At 49.7% G+C, this 19,377-nt stretch overlaps 1 protein-coding gene across 1 annotated transcript; it reads right to left on the reverse strand.

Annotated features, from left to right (window-relative positions):
• Nucleotides 1-1,560: 1,560 nt before the first annotated feature.
• Nucleotides 1,561-16,734, reverse strand: CRYM (crystallin mu). The gene is made up of 8 exons (XM_077316461.1): nt 16,484-16,734; nt 14,937-15,087; nt 13,490-13,552; nt 10,850-10,951; nt 8,046-8,229; nt 4,145-4,266; nt 3,058-3,142; nt 1,561-1,992 (listed from the first exon to the last, which is right to left on the reverse strand). The coding sequence occupies exons 1-8, from the start codon at nt 16,660-16,662 to the stop codon at nt 1,928-1,930; spliced, it is 951 nt and encodes a 316-aa protein (XP_077172576.1). The 5' UTR covers nt 16,663-16,734; the 3' UTR covers nt 1,561-1,927.
• Nucleotides 16,735-19,377: the final 2,643 nt, after the last annotated feature.

Genomic DNA, 19,377 nt, shown 5'->3' on the forward strand with positions numbered 1-19,377 from the left:
GAATTCCTCGGCTTCGAAAGAGGAGTTCTGTGCAACCCGGAAGTCTGCATGACACAGGAACAATAAACCTCGGTTTTGAAGTTGTCTCTTGGACAGTTTTCTTCTGCGAGCGAACTCAGGAACAACGGTTCCCATGGAACGACAAAGGTACTAGGAAAGTACTACAAAAGCACTAGACAGCTTGAAGCAGGTACTTCCCCAGGGCCTGAAGTGTATCGTGATGTAAAAGGGGGAAAGGATAGAAACTCCATTTTAAATCCCCTCCCTCTAAAGGTGGCCAGCATCGGGGAGGTCAAATTACTCGGCATTTGGGGCTGTCTTTGCTCTCCCTGTCACTCCCCCCCACCCACCCACTCATTTCTTATCATTTCTCTCTTATCAGAGTCAAGAAAGGATGGCATTTTTCATGGAATCTGAGATGTGGTGGTTTGTGGGCCACAGGAAATGGAGGAGAGGTGTTGGTGCGCTTACAGAAATGTCCAGCCTACACCTGTGTAATTTGGCCAAGGCACAACGGCCTGGTGGTTGTTTATTCCCAAAGATGTGTCCTTTGAGACAGTGTTGGAACTCAAATGTATATCCAAACCTTGGACGCAGCATTTTTTTGGCACCAGGCAACCTGGGCCTGTGTAAACCAAGGCCAGGCTTCCAGGCAGTAAGTGAAGCTTCTGATCGTGCTGGAGAAAATGTGTTTTCTGTGGCTGCTGGCATCGGGCCCAAGCATCACTCCAGGACAAGAGGCCTAGCAACATGGTCCTATGCTTCAGTGAGAACCTCCTGGACCAAGGGTGGCCAAATTGCGACTCTCCAGATGAATTGCACTCCATGGTCATCCTGCCAGCAGAGTGCGGAAATCTTTGGCTACTGTTGATGCTGAATGACCTGACTGTCAAAATGCTGCATTAATGTTTTGTGCCTTTGTCAACTCCCTGATGCCGAATGTCCCGTTAAAAGGCTGTAATAATGTATGTCTGTAGATACTTTAATGCTGGTCAATGACCGTAATAAATAAAATAAAATAATAATAATATAAAAAAACTCCATGGTCATCTGGAGAGCCACAATTTGGCCACCCCTGACCTAGACAGATCCCAAACACACTGGATTATTCCCATATTGCATCCTTTAAGCCTGCTTAAATAACCTCACCCTTCAATTGATCGCCTTGTGGAAGAAGAGACTTGGAGAAGAAGAGGAAGCCTGGAGGGGGGACGACTGAGAAGGGGATCTGATAACCATCTCCAAGTATTTAAAAGGTTAATGAATCTGGTTAACGAATCTGGTTTTATGCATTAGAGTTTTTGATTTTCAACAGCAGTATTTATCCCAGAAGCTGACGGCGATGCATATGCATGGTCCTTCCCCGGTTATCCTCACAACAACCCTGCAAGGTAGAACAGGACAAGGGAATACACGTGGGCTCAAACACACCCAAATATATTTCATGTTGAAAGATGATTTGAATCCCGGCCTTCAGCTGATTTCCTTTGTGCTGTACCACAATGGGGTTAAGATCGTCTTAAGTCACAGTAAAGCAAAAGAAGGGTCCCTAACAAACCATACAGAAAGAAGCATTTATTGTCACTACAAAGAATATTCAGTTCTTGCTTTAGGAAAAGAACTATTGCTTCTTGTCAAGGCAAAGATTTTTTAAAAAAGGAACAAAGCTAGAGTCCGGGGGGCCCCCTTAAGGCCAACAAATTTAATTCTGGGTATAAGCTTTCATGTGCAAGAAGACTTCTTCTACAGCAGGGGTGGCCCAACTGCTCTATGGACTACGATTCCCATGAGCCCCTGCCAGATGTGCTGTGGATTTGGGAGAGCCACCGTTGGGCCACCCCTGCACCTGCAAGAGGCTCTCCCTTCTGATCAAGAAATTTCCCGCCTACACAGCCCCTTGGCTGGGTGTCTTCAGACCTTTTCCCTTTCAGCTGCCGGCCAGCCAGGAATCAAAGACCATCTTGGCAGCTACCGTGTCTTCAATCGCCATCCCTGAAAGGAGCAACGGAGATGACATCACAGCCGGTTCCCCAAAACGGAAGGGTTTGGATCCCTGCAAAGTCGGAAGCTGTAGGTCTCCCCATGTTAAGTTGGTTTTCCGTTCTTTCCCTCTCCCCAAGCTTTTGATATGACCTGTTATTGATAGGACCTGATATGACCTGATATGACCTGTCCCATGGACCTGTTATTTAGTGGAGGGAAATCAAGGAGGCCCATCTACGGAAGGGGTGTCCAAACTGCGGCTCTCCGGAGGTCAGTGGACTACAATACCCATGAGCCCCTGCCAGCATGCTGGCAGGGGCTCATGGGAATTGTAGTCCACGGACCTACGGAGAGCGGCAGTTTGGCCACCCCTGAAGGCTCTTTTTCTTCATTCAAGATTTCGGTTAGATGGGCCGGAGGCGAAATTGCAAACTACCTTTTAAGCTCAGGGAGGCGAGAGGTAAAACCCCAATTATCGGCATCACTCCCACAGGCTGGCCACGAAACAGAAGAGTCATGAACAGAGCTGAAGGCAGCAAACATACAATCACTTTCCCCCTCCCTTATTCCGAGGGGCACATGAGGCTCTCTCTCACCGGGGTTTGATCCCCACAACAACCCTTCGAGGTAGGCCATATAACGGGGGCCCAAGGTTCCTTAGGGAGCGTCTATTGTATTATTTCTTTATTGGCTCCACTTTTATGCCGCCGCTCCCAGTCTAGCCAACCTGCGGCGGCTTTCCACAAGTATAAAATTCAGTAAAAAAAGCAAGAAAACACAACTATAGCCTTAACCCCCCCCCCACACACACACCCTCCCTAGCCATTTACAGCTGAATGGGGATTGTAATTTGGGAGCAGGTTCCCTACATCTAGACCAGGGGTAGTCAACCTGCGGTCCCCCAGATGTCCATGGACTACAATTCCCATGAGCCCCTGCCAGCAACGCTGGCAGGTGCTCATGGGGATTGTAGTCCTTGGGCATCTGGAGGACCGCAGGTTGACTACCCCTGACCATCTCCTGTATTCTCAACGCTGCCTCCCTTGGCGCTCAGGGGGTGGGGCTGATTCTTACCCAGGGATTTGAAGACGGTCGTTTTCTCACGCAAGGCTGGTTTGGTTCCCAGCAGCACCTCGCCCAGCTCGGCAAAGATCTCTGCCTGCCGACAGAAAGAGAGATTTTGGGGCCCGGCCGACACAGAGAATCTGAAAGAGGCTCTGCGTACTGCTGGAGAGAGGGTCGTCAGTAAATAAAAATCACAACAATAATGAGGAGTTGGCTTTTATGCTCCACTTTTCACCGCCCAAAGGAGTCTCGAAGCGGCTTCATGCCAGCTTCCCTTCCTCTCTCCGCAACAGACACCCTGTCAGGTGCTGAGAGAACTCTGAGAGAACTGCTCGTCAGGACAGGACAGTGACTAGTCCCAAGTCGCCCAGCTGGCAGCATGCAGAGGAGTGGGGAACCAAGCCCGGCTCGCCAGATTAGATGCCACTGTGGTTCAGCATGCTGGCAGGGGCTCATGGGAATTGTAGTCCATGGACCTCTGGAGAACCACAGGGATGCCACACAGCTGTGACTTGACAGCTTTAAAAGTCTGCATTTCTTCCCTGTTGCTTTCTTACGCTGTCAGTCAATTTGAGACCACCCTCAGAGAAGAAAAGCAGGGTCAAAATCAGGGGTAGTCAAACTGCAGCCCTCCAGATTTCCGTGGACTACAGTTCCCAGGATTCGCTGGCAGGGGCTCCTGGGAATTGTAGTCCACGGGCATCTGGAGGGCCGCAGTTTGACTACCTCTGGTCTATATCAATCGACATATGCCTGTGAGTCCGGGGTGACCTTCGACAATCGCCTGAAATTTTGTCTGCGATGGCCCTGCTGATGGGCCAGAGGCACAGGATTAAAAAGAGCTACTGAAGCATGATGGGTGTTCAAAATTTGGGGACTTCTCAAATTTGGGGACATCTCAAATATCAAACCCACCTGCCCCCTGCTGCCGCACTCTTCTTGTGATGTTCCCCCCCTGTGCGTTTTATGCCTCCCCAAGCGAAGAAGACTGCCTTACGTCGGATTAGCTCATGAAGCCTACACTGACTGGCAGCTTTTCAGGTTGCTTTAAAAGGGGCATGTGGGTGTGTGTGGGAAGAATCCTCCCTTTTCTTACCCCAGATAAAATAACATCTCCGGATTCGCGCAAAGCAGCCTCCTTGGAATCGACGTACAGCACAGAGTTCTGCATCACGTCGTCGTCCAGCTCCCGCCAGTCTGGCCTGCTTGCCCCGACGGCTGTGAGCCAAAGAGAAAACAGATCTGATAAAGGACCCCTTCATTCTCCAAGAATGTGGGAAAGCATCTTTGAATCCCTGGTAGCAGGATGCTGGAGTAATCCTGCAACAGCCACAAACTCCTCAGAAATCTCCCACCACAAAACAGAAACAATGGCTTCTGGCCCATGAGGGGAAAGGGCGCATGGATGAATAAACCATAAAAGTTTAATGTTTTGGCTCAGTCTTACGACACTCCTGGGGGGTAGAGGTAATCATTCCCAGTTCGCAGAGAGAGTTGGCTGGCTAAAATCTCTGTTCTTGACCTCGTGATCTGAGCACATGCGTGCCAATGTTGCTATCACCACTTCATGTGCTTCTGCCACAGTGTTTCAGGAAGACTGCTTTTCCAACCGTTCAAAATCCACAACTCTTGTTGCTGACACGAGCCTATTTCTGTTCTCGGTATTGCTGTTCTTCAGGCTAGCCCAGCTATCCATTGTGGGGGAGTGTCAGACTAGGATTTGGGAGGCTCAGGTTCGAATCCCCACCCTGCCACGGAAGCTTCCTGGATGGCCTTGGGCTAGCCACACACGCTCAGCCTAGCCTACCTCGCAGGGTGGTTGTGAGGATAGCACGGAGGGGAGAGAACGTAAGCTGCTTTGGATTCCCACTGGGGGGAAAGGTGGGTATAAACGAAGTAAACAAAATAATCACTATTCTAAATAATATCTATCCCACAAAAGCTCCCCGGGATGGGTTCTTTTGCTAATCTTCTTTCCCGGTTGCCAAGGGATTGCGTGCGTTTTTTTAATTGAAAGTCTGGTAATTAGAAGAAGATGAAGAGTCCTCCAGTCTCCTTTCAGGCTGATAAACAACTCAGAGGAGAGCTGGCGCCACTAAAGGTTCACCGGGGGAGAGAGACAATGACAGTCAGGCAGCTCTCCTGCAGAAACGATGCCTCAGTGAAGGAAGACGCTAATTGCTCTCCCCCCCCTCGCCCCGGTTCTTTGTGGTAACCGGGAGAAAACCCTTCGGACAAAGCAGCCGACTGAGGGTGAACCAGAGAATCAGGGAGACCGCCATGAACTGTTCTCTCTCTCTCTCGCCACTGTTTCCTGCCACAAACCCTTTTCTGCTTCCTCAGAGCCAAAAAGGGTCAGGGGAGTAGGAAGGGGAGATGAAAACTAGGAGAGGTCCAGGGATTCTGCATCCCTCCCACCCACCCACCCACAATTGCTGTTAGCTTTTCAGATGCATGCCGCAAGGGAGTGGCGGGTAATAAATCGAATAATAATAATAAAATAATAATAATAAAATGCAAGACCGAGCTCTCTGCATTCTTCTGTGCTTGTGGCGGGGTGTTGTGTGTGTGTGTGTCTCTGTGTGTGGGTGTGGTGTAGAGATTAGAGCAGGGATTCCCAAGCAGGGGTCCGTGACGTTTCCCCTCCTGCCATAATGGACTTAGCCACAAGCTAGAGCAGGGTTAGTCAACCTGTGGTCCTCCACATGTTCATGGACTACAATTCCCATGAGCCCCTGCCAGATTTGGGAAACGCCAGTGCAAACCCCCACTCCGCCATGGAAGCTTGCTGGGTGAATTTGGGCCAGTCACACACTATCACCCTAGCCCACCTCACAGGGTTGTTGTGAGGATAACACTGGCAGAGAGGAGAACGATGGAAGCTGCTTTGGCTCTTCATTGGGGAGAAATGTGGAACAGAAATGAACAAGGTAATAAGGGGACGGGCACAGGGAGCAGCAAATAGCATCTTTCTGTCATTGATGAGGCCTCACAAGCAAGAATGCAGAACCGGTCTCCTTTAAGCCACGGGGGAAAATGGGATCAGGATTTAATGAAACGTTCATCTCCGAGCTCCGCATTGCACAGGAAAACATCCAAATGTCAAACCAAGGAAAGCCGGATCCAGCGAGAAGAACGCTGGTTTTATTCCCTTCCGGCTCAACGTGTTCAGCAAGAAGGGATTTGGGCAGTCTCTGGAGGGGCTCGTGCGATTATTTTTAAACTCCGGGGCAAGCATTTAACTCAGCGGAACATCCCAGCTGCGGGGCTGCCCCCCCCCCAGCCCCCAGCCTCAAATGCCTTGGACATAATTGTAATTGTCCCCGTGGCAATGATCTTTAGTTCCGTCTGCGTTCTCTTGAGGTCATTCTCCAAAGCAGATTCATTTCCCCTTCTCACAGGTCCCAGCTTTAAAACCTGTTCCTCTGGACCAGCTAATCCTAGACGGCTATAATTAAAGCACAGCAGGTGTGATTTAAAAAGAAAAAAACAATAGAAGTTTCTATTTCCTGATCATCGGTTTCACGGGCCTCCAGGATGGATCCATACGTGACTCTCTTCCACCTGTCAATCAATCCAGGCAGCCAATCCCCTTTTCCCATGCAGGCAGCCAACCCGCTTTTCAAGGTCCCATGATGCTCGCCCATTTTGTTAAAATTCACAGTTCTCCGTTTAAATGCACATAAACTCCTTCAAATCAAATGTATTTAATACAGCACTACGGCCAGATAAAACAGGTAGCAAAAAAAAACCACTGGGAACCGTGCATATAACTTCTAAAAATTAATCGCGTTCCTGATTTTTTTGTTGGGGGGGGGGGCTTTAGAGAGGCAAGCTTTGTGTTACAACTTTGGGGTGGAAAAAATTATTTCTGGCATCGTCTGCACGCTAAGGGAGAGGTGTGTGAGGGCGGGATGAGGCAGGTGACTTTAGCGCGTTTGAGCCTCCATAACTTCCCTCTGCTGGTTGCTCTCCTGTAGCTCGCGCTAAATAGGTTGGGGAATTCACAGAAGGAGAAGGAGAAGGAGAAGGAGAAGGAGAAGGAGAAGGAGAAGGAGAAGGAGAAGGAGAAGGAGAAGGAGAAGAAGACGAAGAAGAAGAAGAAGAAGAAGAAGAAGAAGAAGAAGAAGAAGAAGAAGAAAAAAAAGAAAAAGAAAAAGAAAAAGAAAAAGAAAAAGAAAAAGAAGAAGAAGAAGAAGAAGAAGAAGAAGAAGAAGAAGAAGAAGAAGAAGAAGAAGAAGAAGAAGAAGAAGAAAAAGAAAAAGAAAAAGAAAAAGAAAAAGAAAAAGAAAAAGAAAAAGAAAAAGAAAAAGAAAAAGAAAAAGAAAAAGAAAAAGAAAAAGAAGAAGAAGAAGAAGAAGAAGAAGAAGAAGAAGAAGAAGAAGAAGAAGAAGAAGAAGAAGAAGAAGAAGAAGAAGAAGAAGAAGAAGAAGAAGAAGAAGAGTTGGTTCTTATATGCCGCTTTTCTCTACCCGAAAGAGGCTCAAAGCGGCTTCCAGTCGCCTTCCCTTTCCTCTCCCCACAACAGACACCCTGTGAGGGAGGGGAGGCTGAGAGAGCCTTGATATTCCTGCTCAGTTAGAACAGCTTTATCAGTGCTGTGACAAGCCCAAGGTCACCCAGCTGGCTGCATGTGAGGGAGCGGGGAATCAAACCCAGCTCACCAGATTAGAAGTCCGCGCTCCTAACCACTGCACCAAACTGGCTTTCCAACTCGCGCTTTAAAATGGAGAATACAGCCAGCCGGTTACAGCCCAGATGCTGGATGTTGGTGATGTCATATGGGGGGGCTGGAATGTAACGCCTATATAAAGTAAGCATTTCACGACACTTCCACATCCTGCCACTAGCTCCAACCACGCGTCGGCCATTTTGTGGCAGGGTCCCCTACAGAAGGGCCCGGAGACTTGGCTCCAGATCTCCACTTTGTTACAAAAGTCAACAAAAAGTTAGTGGCCAAAAAAGAAATAAAAAACATTTAAGAGAGCGCCTTTTACCATTGATGTGGGCCCCAGGTTTCACCCATTCTCCGTGTAAAATGGGTTTTGTCGCCATCGTGACCGTGACGATCACATCTGCTCCGGTGACAGCCTCCTGGACGGTGGAGAAGACCCGGACGGGCCCATCCACTGAGCGGGCAAATTTCTCTGCGTTCTCCTCCGTGCGGTTCCACACCCTCACCTCCGGGGCACATGGAAAAAAGCACAAGGCGTGTAATCAGGGAGACAAACACGTAATAAAGATGATGAATAAAGGCAGCAATGAATAATCGGTCCCTTGACAACAAAGTGTAAGATCCAGGACTTGAGGGTGGTCGTCCTAATGTTGCCCGCAGTCTGCTACCTGAGCCCAGGAGGAAACCGGAGAAAAGGGGGATTCCTCAGCACGTTAAGGATGGAGAACGGTCCATCCACATGGGAAGGTGAGTTCTGTCTCCCGGGACTTAAAGGTGCTTTCTTAAAAGTGCTCCTGGACTGATTTTATGGTGCTACTTCAGAGCAACACGGCTGCCCATTTGAATCAGGCCAGGAAAGATATCTCAGGGCTTTTCTGCACATTGGGCATTATCGTGTGAAGCCCGCTGTGTGACAAACCGCTAGAATTAATCGTGACTCCCTGGCACTCCACACCTCTCGAGCTGTCCCGCATGTCTCTGGCTGCTTTTTGCGCGTCTTGCACTCCTCACTCGCTGCCGGAAATGCGAGGAGAGAGAGGAACGTTCTTTAGTCTTGTTGTGCTTTGGCCTGCCTACCACTGTCAATCATTCTGGGCAACCAAACCCCTTCTGTCACTTCCGGCAATGGCCAATTTTTTTTTTTTTTAATATACTTATTCGTTTACATGCCTGGTCACATATTCTCCCCACAGCAGACAGACACCCTGTGAGGTGGGTGAGCCTGAGAGAGCCCTGAGATTACTGAAGAAGAAGAAGAAGAAGAAGAAGAAGAAGAAGAAGAAGAAGAAGAAGAAGAAGAAGAGTTGGTTCTTATATGCCGCTTTTCTCTACCCGAAGGAGGCTCAAAGGGGCTTCCAGTCGCCTTCCCTTTCCCTTTCCTCTCCCCACAACAGACACCCTGTGAGGGAGGGGAGGCTGAGAGAGCCCTGAGATTGCTGAAGAAGAAGAAGAAGAGCTGGTTCTTATATGCCGCTTTTCTCTACCCGAAGGAGTCTCAAAGCGGCTTCCAGTCACCTTCCCTTTCCTCTCCCCACAACAGACACCCTGTGAGGTGGGGGAGGCTGAGAGAGCCCTGAGATTACTGAAGGAGAAGAAGAAGAGTTGGTTCTTCTATGCCACTTTTCTCTACCTAAAAGAGTCTCAAAGTGGCTTACAATCTCCTTCCCTTCCTCTCCCCACAACAGACACCCTGGGAGGGAGGGGAGGCTGAGAGAGCCCTGAGATTACTGAAGAAGTAGAAGGGTTGGTTCTTATATGCCGCTTTTCTCTACCCAAAGGAGTCTCAAAGTGGCTTCCATTCCCCTTCCCTTTCCTCTCCCCACAACAGACACCCTGGCTTGCATAACATATACATGCTCCAGTATGAAACAGCGCAACATACTCCAGGATCAGACCCAGTGAACTGCCTCGACATCATTAATATATAACTATCGCCCATTTAACATTTAACTGCAACCCAACATGAACTCAACATTTGACCACTAACTATTTAACTGTTTAACGTAACATTTGACTGCAACCCAACAGGTTGGCTGGACTGAGGCTTTCCCCACGATGTGTCCAGCGGGCGTAACAGGGTGTTCTGGAGGGCCATCCTGGGTGTTATCCACTAGCTGGCCCCAACCTAAGGCTTGGGAGAAGAGGTCTCTTTTGCAGGCCCTGAGGACCTGTGCTAGCTCTGGCAGGGCCCAGATCTCCCCCGGGAGCTCATATTGATATCTGTTATATTGTTATTGTTATACTGATATTGTTCTATGTAAATGTTCTATATGTTTTATGTAAACCACCCAGAGCCGTAGGTATAAAAAAACGAAATAAAATAAAATTCCACCCAGTAGGGGCCAGGACAGAGAAAGCTCTGGCCCTGGTTGAGGGCAGAAATAGCTGAGCATAGCCAAGGGGCACAGGCAGAGAGGCGGTTTCTCAGGTTTGCTGGGCCCAGACCATGGTAAAGGTGATTGCCAAGACCTGAAACTTGATCCAGGATTCAACTGGTAGCCAGTGCAGCTGTTGGAGCACAGGCCGAATATGGGCCTTCCAAGATGTCCCCATGAGAACCTGTGAGACACAGCCTGTGGTCAGGGCATTAAGGACGGTGAGTTGTTTTCCTTTGTGCTAAAACATTTTCATGACCTTATCTGGACCCCAGTGGGAAGGATCACCTAAGGCAGGGGCAGTCAACCGGTGGTCCTCCGGATGTCCATGGACTACAATTCCCATGAGCCCCTGCCAGCAAACGCTGGCAGGGGCTCATGGGAATTGTAGTCCATGGGCATCCGGAGGGCCACAGGTTGACTACCCCTGACCTAAGGCACTGCCTTCACCTTTCCTAGAATCTTTTCCCCTCCTTTATAAAAAGCATTTTATGAAAAAGGAGGTCAATAAAGGGACAAGATAACAGTCCATTTAATCATAGAATCCTAGAGTTGGAAGGGGCCATAGAGGCCATCTAGTCCAACCCCCTGCTCAACGCAGGATCAGCCCAAAGCACCCTAAAGCATCCAAGAAAAGTGTGCATCCAACCTTTGCTTGAAGACTGCCAGTGAGGCAGTCTCACTGCACTGCTGCCTCGAGAACAGCCGTGCTACGGTTTCTCCCCCCCACCGAACAAGGATCTTCTCTTACCTCCTTAAACGAGAACAGCTCCATGAAAATCTCGTAGTGACTCCGGGCCTGCACGCCAGCCCCGAGGATGCAAAGGACGTCCGAACGGGCCGGCATCAGCAGCTATGAGGCCCCCCCGCCAGAAAAAGAACTGGGGGTTAACATGGTCCTTTTCCAATGCGAAAGCTTCGACAGACGCTCAGTTTGAGACCCACATCTCCACCCCCCCATCCCGAGAGAACCGACATTATAATTTGATGCTCCTTCCAGGCCACAGGAGACGTGGCCTGGAATCCACTGATCCACGGGATCAGTGCTCCAAATCCTCAGTAGATCTTTCGAAAGCCAGCTCTATCCATGCGTAAATATTTCTCAGCCTGCGGACGTCAGAGGATTCAGGAGGGTGTAACTCAGCTTTGGTTGGCCTGCTGCATGTCCGAGATGGAGTATCTAGCCTGGCCTTTAGAGCTCAGCTGTACATCACAGAAACCAATTACGGTGAAAGCCGTTTCTTCGTTTGCGGGCCAGTCGCCCAGAGGAGAACCGGCCCCGATTCAAACCCTAACTATCCTTTTTTTATGGACCATCCGTCATCTACGAAGCTTCAATAAGCAGGGTGACTGCCACAGCGAAGGAGAATTTTTAAAAAGCCTACAGAACTGCAGGGGCTTTGACCTCAAACGCAGATGCTGCAGGGTATTGCTAGATAAAGACTCAAAGGTTTTCCGAATAAAGACGTCCCAGCGCTTTGGAGAAGAACGCCTTTGAACAGGGGGGAGGACAAGAGAGAGCATGATCCTTTTGATTTCCAGCCACCAAATATTGGTTAGGAAAGGCTGCCTTGAAAATAAGCTGAAGAGAACCCCAAAAGCCTTCCGGACAGACTGGCTCACATTCCAGGGCAGAACAAAACAAAATCAGAACACCTTTGAGATCAACAAAGATTTATTCAAGGCGTGAGGAAGAGGGCTTGCACTCGAAAGCTCATGTCTTGAATCAATCTTTGCTGGTCTTAAAAGTGCCACTGGACTCTGATTCTGTTTCCTTGTGCTGCTTCAGACCAACACGGCTGCCCACTTGAATCTATTCCAGGGCAGGGAAGACTATGAAGGGACGTGGCTAAGCCGTGTTACAACTAACACGACCTGAATGCAGCACAGTTTTGCCGACTACCCTTCTCTTTGTCAGAGCCATGAGGTGTGGCATCAGGAGACCAACATTTATATATGCGATTATAATTTTTTAGAAGAAGAAGAAGAGTCGGTTCTTATATGCCGCTTTTCCCTACCCGAAGGAGGCTCAAAGGGGCTTCCAGTCGCCTTCCCTTTCCTCTCCCCCACAACAGACACCCTGTGAGGGAGGGGAGGCTGAGAGAGCCCTGAGATTACTGAAGAAGAAGAAGAGTTGGTTCTTATATGCTGCTTTTCTCTACCCAAAGGAGTCTCAAAGCAGCTTCCAATCACCTTCCCTTTCCTCTCCCCACAACAGGCACCCTGTGAGGGAGGGGAGGCTGAGAGAGCCCTGATATCACTGAAGAAGAAGAAGAAGAGTCGGTTCTTATATGCCGCTTTTCCCTACCCGAAGGAGGCTCAAAGCGGCTTCCAATCGCCTTCCCTTTCCTCTCCCCACAACAGACTCCCTGTGAGGGAGGGGAGGCTGAGAGAGCCCTGAGATTACTGAAGAAGAAGAAGAAGAGTTGGTTCTTATATGCCACTTTTCTCTACCCAAAGGAGGCTCAAAGCGGCTTACAGTCGCCTTCCCTTTCCTCTCCCCACAACAGACACCCTGTGGGGTGGGTGAGGCTGAGAGAGCCCTGATATTCCTGCTCGGTCAGAACAGTTTTATCAGTGCCATTCAGAGCCCAAGGTCACCCAGCTGGTTGCATGTGGGGGAGTGCAGAATCAAACCCGGCATGCCAGATTAGAAGTCTGCACTCCTAACCACGACACCAAACTGGCGCTTGCTGGCTTTTTAAATTCCCGCTGTTTGCTTTTTCCTCCTTAAACTCCTAGCCAAGCAGCTGTGTCGTGGTCTCAGGCCTGCTAGAAAGCGATGAAACAGGGAAGGGAAACGCCTGACATTCTCAGCAGAAAACAACACAAAGGAACACCCATTAGACATGCTCTGGCCCTGCTCCTGACATGCTCCTGAACTGCCCTGGATCTGCTCCAAGCCGGCTGGGCACAAGTCTCTTGATCAGGAGAGAAAATGCCCATTTCTTTTCAGGCTCCAAACCCTGACTGCAGGCAGCAAACTGCCTTGAGCCCATGATTCAAATTGCAGGAGGTGTTTGGGCACGCACAAGGAAGACGACGGGAATCAGCCCCGGGCTTTCTTCTGCTTTCTAAGGAACTCTTCTAGTGCTGCTCTAGTGCCCCATGGGTTTGCAACGCTCTGAAACAGGGGTAGTCAAACTGCGGCCCTCCAGATGTCCATGGACTACAATTCCCAGGAGCCCCCTGCCAGCGAACGCTGGCAGGGCGCTCCTGGGAATTGTAGTCCATGGACATCTGGAGGGCTGCAGTTTGACTACCCCTGCTCTGAAATAATTAATTAGCAAGGGCAGAAAGGAAAAGAAGACCCGGAACAGACAGGAAAGTCCTTTTACTGCTTTGTGCAGCGCCGTTTTTATTAAGGAGCAGGAAATCTGAGGACACCCACCTTGGTGGCGATCGCAGACACAGCGGCTGTCCGCCTGGCCGTGATCACGCTGCCGTCCATGACCTTTTCCAAAAGGGGACATCAAGCAGAAGGAGAACAATTCAGGACATTTTTCCTTGTGCAAAACCAGATCCACCGCGAATGTCCCTGGACAGAAAACTCTCCCATTTTTTAATCTTTACAACCGACTTTCCTATTGGGTCAGGCCGAGAGTGAGCAATTAAGGACCTAGGATCATATACTTTCGCAGTGCGTTTGCGGCTGGATTTTCCGGGGTTTCTCAGTGGTCAAAAAGTTCGGAAAGGCTGCCCTAATTAAACTAGGTGGCAGGTCATTGTTATTCTTTTCTAGAGTGGTTTTAAAAAATTGCCAAGATTTGAAAAGGTGTTTTCTCCTGGGAGTGAAAAGGGAAAAATGCTCTTCGTCAGAGAGACACCTGCTGTGACAGACTAGAGGAAACAATGTCTTCCGCACATGCAAATCTATGACGATTTGATCCATCCGCTGCAACCTACATGGTGAATCAGATTTTAATTGGGGGGGCAGCCCGAGTAAAAAATGCCCCCACGACAAATCTTGGCGTGATTCATCACATGGACAGGCCTTGCCATGCACTCTGCCACCTTTATGCCCCTCCTTTTCGGGAAGAAAGGAGATCAGAGAGGTGGCAGGTTGCAAAATGCTCCAGCTGACATGCTGAGGCAGCAGGGGAAATTGCTTGGGACTCACAGGAACGACAATAAGTTATACATCTGCCCAAAGGCGATGCGCAGGTGAGATACCAGCAGGCTCCAGGCAGCACATGAAACTTCAGAGAGAAGGTTCTCCAACATGGCGGCCTCTCTTCTCTTGGAGCCCATGAAGCATTTCAGGAAGAGGGTATGGCCACGGTAAAGGAGGGTTTTTTATTGGCTGCCCTCATTTGAACAAAAGGGTTTCAAGAGGACTGGTAGGCACCTGGTCTCTCTTTAGTCCACATGTGGCCCCAGTCACCCTTCTCAGGAGGATGTGAGGTATTCTTTTTGGCTCCGCCTCCCGCAGCGGCCATTTTGGGTTTGGCTCCGCCTTCTCTGGCAGCCATTCTGCACCGGTGCTCGCTATCCCCTCTCAAAATTCCATGTTGCCCGCAGCCTCCAAACAGCTGGGGGCCCCGGGACAGACAGTCAAACAAGGACTTGAGTTCAAAAGTCACCCTGCCATGAAGCTCACCGCGCATTCACTCTGTCTCAAGTTAACCCACCCCCTCGGTTCGTGGTGAGGCTGCAAAGAGAAGGGAGAGAACCACATCTGGTGTCCTTGCAGGCAGGATAAGGACCCGAGAGATTGACGGACCAGCCGCCCGGTTCCTTTCCGGCCTAGAATTCGAACTCAGCTCCCCAGTTCAGCTCGGCAAATTTGAGATGCATTTCTACCGGCAGCGAACGCCACCACCACCTCAGAGACGTACCGCTTTTAGAGCTCCATTGGCTGGGTCAAACAAGAGGACCGTCGCTTGGTGCGAAGGGACAGAAGGGTCCTTGAGGTCCTCATAAAAGGTCACCAGCTTGGTGGTCAGCGCATCGTCCCTTTCGCTGTACGCAGGCATCACCCCTAAGAACCTTCAGTAAACAAAAGGAAAACTCTGACCATTTCAGTTTATCTCCCCAGCTGGCAACCTATAAACAGGGGAAACAATATTTCTCTCGAAACCCAGGGCAATTTAAATTTTAATGGGCTTTAGATCACAAAACCGGGTGGAAAAAAAAGGTTATTACTATTGTTATTTATTGAATTTGAATACTGCTCTCCCATATGGAGGTATGAAAGGACACCCAAAGACCCTTGGCTTTAAGTTTTGACTTTTCGCTTAGCAAATTATTTGTCACAAGTTTTGTTGGACTTCACAACAACCTTGGAAGGGAGGACAGCATGCTACTGGGAAATCAGGCGGTTCTCACAAACAAATCCCAAAAATCCTGTGTATATCAAGAGCCCCAGATGGCACCCCTTCCATTCATAGTAATCAAGATATTATCCTGGCGAGGATTTCCTCCCCCCCCCTCCATTCTCAAAAGAGGAATCCTAAAAAGAACGAAGGGATCACAGGACACAAAGCTCACAGTTTTCGGAGTCTGGAATAGACCATCCTCTCCAGAACTATCGAAAGAGAAAATCTTACTGTTCCCTTTACAAAAGCTTTAAAAAAGTGTGTCTACTCAAGGCTATGGTCTTCCCAGTTGCAATGTATTTTGGAAGGTGAAAGTTGGACCACAAGGAAGAATTGAGGCTTTTGAACTCTGGTGCTGGAGAAGACTTTTGCGAGTCCCTTGGACTGCAAGGCGAACAAACCGGTCAGTCCTAGAGGAGATCAGCCCTGACTGCTCCTCAGAAGGCCAGATCCTGAAGGTGAAACTCAAATACTTTGGCCTCCTCATGAGAAGGAAGGACTCCCTGGAGAAGAGCCTAATGCTGGGAGCGATCGAGGGCAAAAGAAGAAGGGGACGACAGAGAATGAGGTGGATGGATGGAGTCACTGAAGCAGTCGGTGCAAACTTAAATGGACTCCGGGGAATGGTGGAGGACAGGAAGGCCTGGAGGATCATTGTCTACGGGGTCGCGATGGGTCGGACACGACTTCGCAACTAACAACAGCAACAACAACAAAAGGATGTTGTTATCCTTTTGTTGCAAAGAGTAACCTTGCTTGTTTCCAGCAAGGGACTTGCTCCCTGACCAGAACCAGACATCCAACAGGTGATCTGAGCAGAGGTGGCCTGGTGAACTCCAGCCTGCCGGCAAGGTGGGAAAAGAAGAGGAAAGCGGAGCAGCGGGAGCCCCCCCCCAACCCCCCCCAACCCCCAGGTTGCCAACTCACACCTCTCCCTCGCTTGCTCTGGTGCCAACCACTAAAGGGCAGAGGGGGATCTCTGCAGAACTGCCCTGCGTGGAAAGCACAGGCACCCCGGCCGGGAGGGGGGGGAGAAGTTGGCACCCCGCCCTCGCCGCGCTTCTCACCCGCGGTGCTTCTGGATGGGGACCACGGTGCGCACCGGCTGCACGACGCCTCCGGCGGGGCCGCGGGAGAAGTCGGCCAAAGCGGCTTCCAAAGCGGGGACGAGCCGGTCGGCCGCGGGGAAGTGCTGATCCACCGCCTCGGCGCCCAGGAACAGCGGCGGCCGCGCTCCCCGGCTCATGGTGATTGATGGTCGCCGTCCTGCTGAGCCGCCTCCCAGCCGATCGCGGCTCTCCAGCGCCCGCCGCCGCCCAGCGGCCACGCGGGGTGGGGACCGGGCAGGAGGCGGAGCCGAGAGGCCCGCAAGCTTCCGAGCTCTGCAGAACGCCTCGTCGCTGGGTCGTTCTGGGTAGAAGCCTTCAGGCGCACAAAAGCTTCTGCCTTCAAGGTCCCCCTGGGCTCAAATTTGGTGCTCTTCTTTAAGGGCGCCTGTTGTGGAGAGAGGAAAGGGAAGGCGATTGTAAGGGAGGGAAAAGCGGCATATAAGAACCAACTCTTCTTCTTCTTCAGTAATCTCAGGGCTCTCTCAGCCTCACCCTCCTCACAGGGTGTCTGTTGTGGGGAGAGGAAGGGAAGGCGACTGGAAGCCGCTTTGAGCCTCCTTCGGGTAGGGAAAAGCGGCATATAAGAACCAACTCTTCTTCTTCTAAGCACATATATATATTACGCCCAAATATATAAAAGCTTTTGCCCAGCCGGGTTGCTGATTGGCTACTGGAGGTTTGAGTAGCCATGCAGGTTTTTTAAAAATGTTGCTTTGGCAGTGAATTCCATAGTTTAATCACTTGTTGGATCCAGGGGGGGAGGGGGGGAGGACGGGACTTTATTGACTATTGCACCTCATGCATCATTTTATAAACCACTATCCTGTCCCCCTTATCCATCTTTTTGCAGATGGAAAAGTCCCAGATTCTCCAGCTCCCAGGAAAGGGGGTCCAACCCTTTGACCATCTTGGTTGTCCTCTTCCCTCCTCTCAACAGATCGAGACACAGTTAGGTCCAGAAGGGAATCAGGCGGTCACTGAAGATTTTAACCCAACACTTTAAATTGGAACAAGAAAACATTCACAAAAAACATATGGAGGAGAACCACAGCATGGTCCGGCCCTGCTGACAGCCAGAGACTCTCCCTCCAGACCGGTTGTCTTTCTGGACACTTTTTGAAAGCAGCTAATGAGAGAGCTGCCGGTCACAATAGTCCAGTAAGGAAAACTTCGGTCATTCACTGAAACCATCCAGACTGGCTGTCCCTGGAGAGAAATGGATGCCTCATTCTTAAACCTATGAAGCTTGTTTGCCCTTAAGCACGGGAGGAATCGGGGAGAACTTTCTCTTTCAAGTGATGCAGAACTACGTTAAACAAAAAAAGACAAGGAGACTCAAGAAGTTGAAATCCTGAGCTCCAGCTGCATGGGAGAAAAGGCCCCGCCACACTGGGAGGACATGTGAATGAATTCTCCTTCTCTATCAGATTTCGCCAGTGCCCATGTTAGATCCATGGGCCAAGGAACACGGCGGCACGCGAATCTTTCAGCTCTTTATTGGTGACAGTTAATAGTATAAGAGTCCCAAGACTTCACTAGAAAACTGCTGAACAACACGCCCCCCCCGATACACAGAGGACAATAAAACCACCCGTGGTGCAGATGATTGGACACACAGTGATTTAAGCGGATTGGATCCACGGAGGAGCCTGCCGTGAGCCGACTGGCCAGGCCGCAACTACCCGATACAAATCTACCGGTTCCCATGGGAAAGCCAGTCAGCCATGAGCGTAGAATCGTGATCCTGCCTCAGACCTCAAACTTGGTCCCCGGCAGGACTACCAACACCCCATAACTAACTTTGACCATTTACTTCCTTTATATGCCACCTTTCTCCCCAGTGTAAGTAGATAGATATTTATTTGTATATAGCCATAGGCGTTTATACAAAATATAAAATACACATTTACAAACAGTAAAACAGTGTAAGTCAGTCAAGGGGTTTACATTTTCCTTCTTCTGTCGTGTTTTATATATATATATATATATATATATATATATATATATATATATATATATATATATATATATATATATATATATATTATATATATTATATATATAATATATATATATATAATGCTTGCAACAACCCTGCAAGGTAGGTTAGTGTGTGACTGTCCCAAGGTCACTCAACGAGTGTTCATGGTAGAGTGGGGATTTGAACCTGGCTCTCCCAGATCCTAATGCAACGCTCCACGTAGTACAACCCACTGGCTTTCCAAGAACTGATCAGCCAGGAGTAAAGTGGTCAGCTTCCAAAAGCAATTGGTGCACACCAGGAAACGTGTCCCAGTGCTCGTGGGAGTCCCCTGTGTGGAAGTTTGCAGTGCCAAAATCTGTTAGTCACAAAAACTTCCAATTAAAACTTCATTCCCAACTACACCCCCTCCCACACACCCCCCCACACAACAAAATAATCAACTTTCCTCCCCAAACTATCTGCAGCTGAGTTCATGCGAGACAGATTTGCATTATTAATTTGGTGATTTCCATCCAGCTAAAACGTCTACTGCAGGGGTAGTCCAACTGCGGCCCTCCAGATGTCCATGGACTACAATTCCCATGAGCCCCTGCCAGCGAATGCTGGCAGGGGCTCCTGGGAATTGTAGTCCATGGACATCTGGAGGGCCGCAGTCGGACTACCCCTGGTCTACTGTGTGCGCAGAAGTAAATAACTTTGCACCCTTTGATCTTGCTTGTCTCACTGAAGGATCATGTAGCTCTCCAGCGGCCTACGGACTACAATTCCCGTGAGCCCCACGGGACCGGAAGTGGAGAGGGAGCGGACAGGAAGTGGAGAGGGCGCTCTCCTCCTGCGGCCTTGGCGGGGAGAAGAGGGCCCGTCCAGC

Source organism: Paroedura picta, chromosome 17 (genome assembly GCF_049243985.1).
Source record: "Paroedura picta isolate Pp20150507F chromosome 17, Ppicta_v3.0, whole genome shotgun sequence".
Taxonomy (NCBI): domain Eukaryota; kingdom Metazoa; phylum Chordata; class Lepidosauria; order Squamata; family Gekkonidae; genus Paroedura; species Paroedura picta.

Bases quoted from the DNA above. Each gene is read 5' to 3' on its own strand.
- CRYM (XM_077316461.1), bottom strand. From the start codon at position 16,662: ATGAGCCGGGGAGCGCGGCCGCCGCTGTTCCTGGGCGCCGAGGCGGTG. The intron at 13,553-14,936 runs GTACGTCTCTGA...CTTTTGGAAAAG, and splicing joins CCAATGGAGCTCTAAAAGCG to GTCATGGACGGCAGCGTGAT. The intron at 4,267-8,045 runs GTAAAAGGCGCT...TTTGGCTCACAG, and splicing joins ACCTGGGGCCCACATCAATG to CCGTCGGGGCAAGCAGGCCA.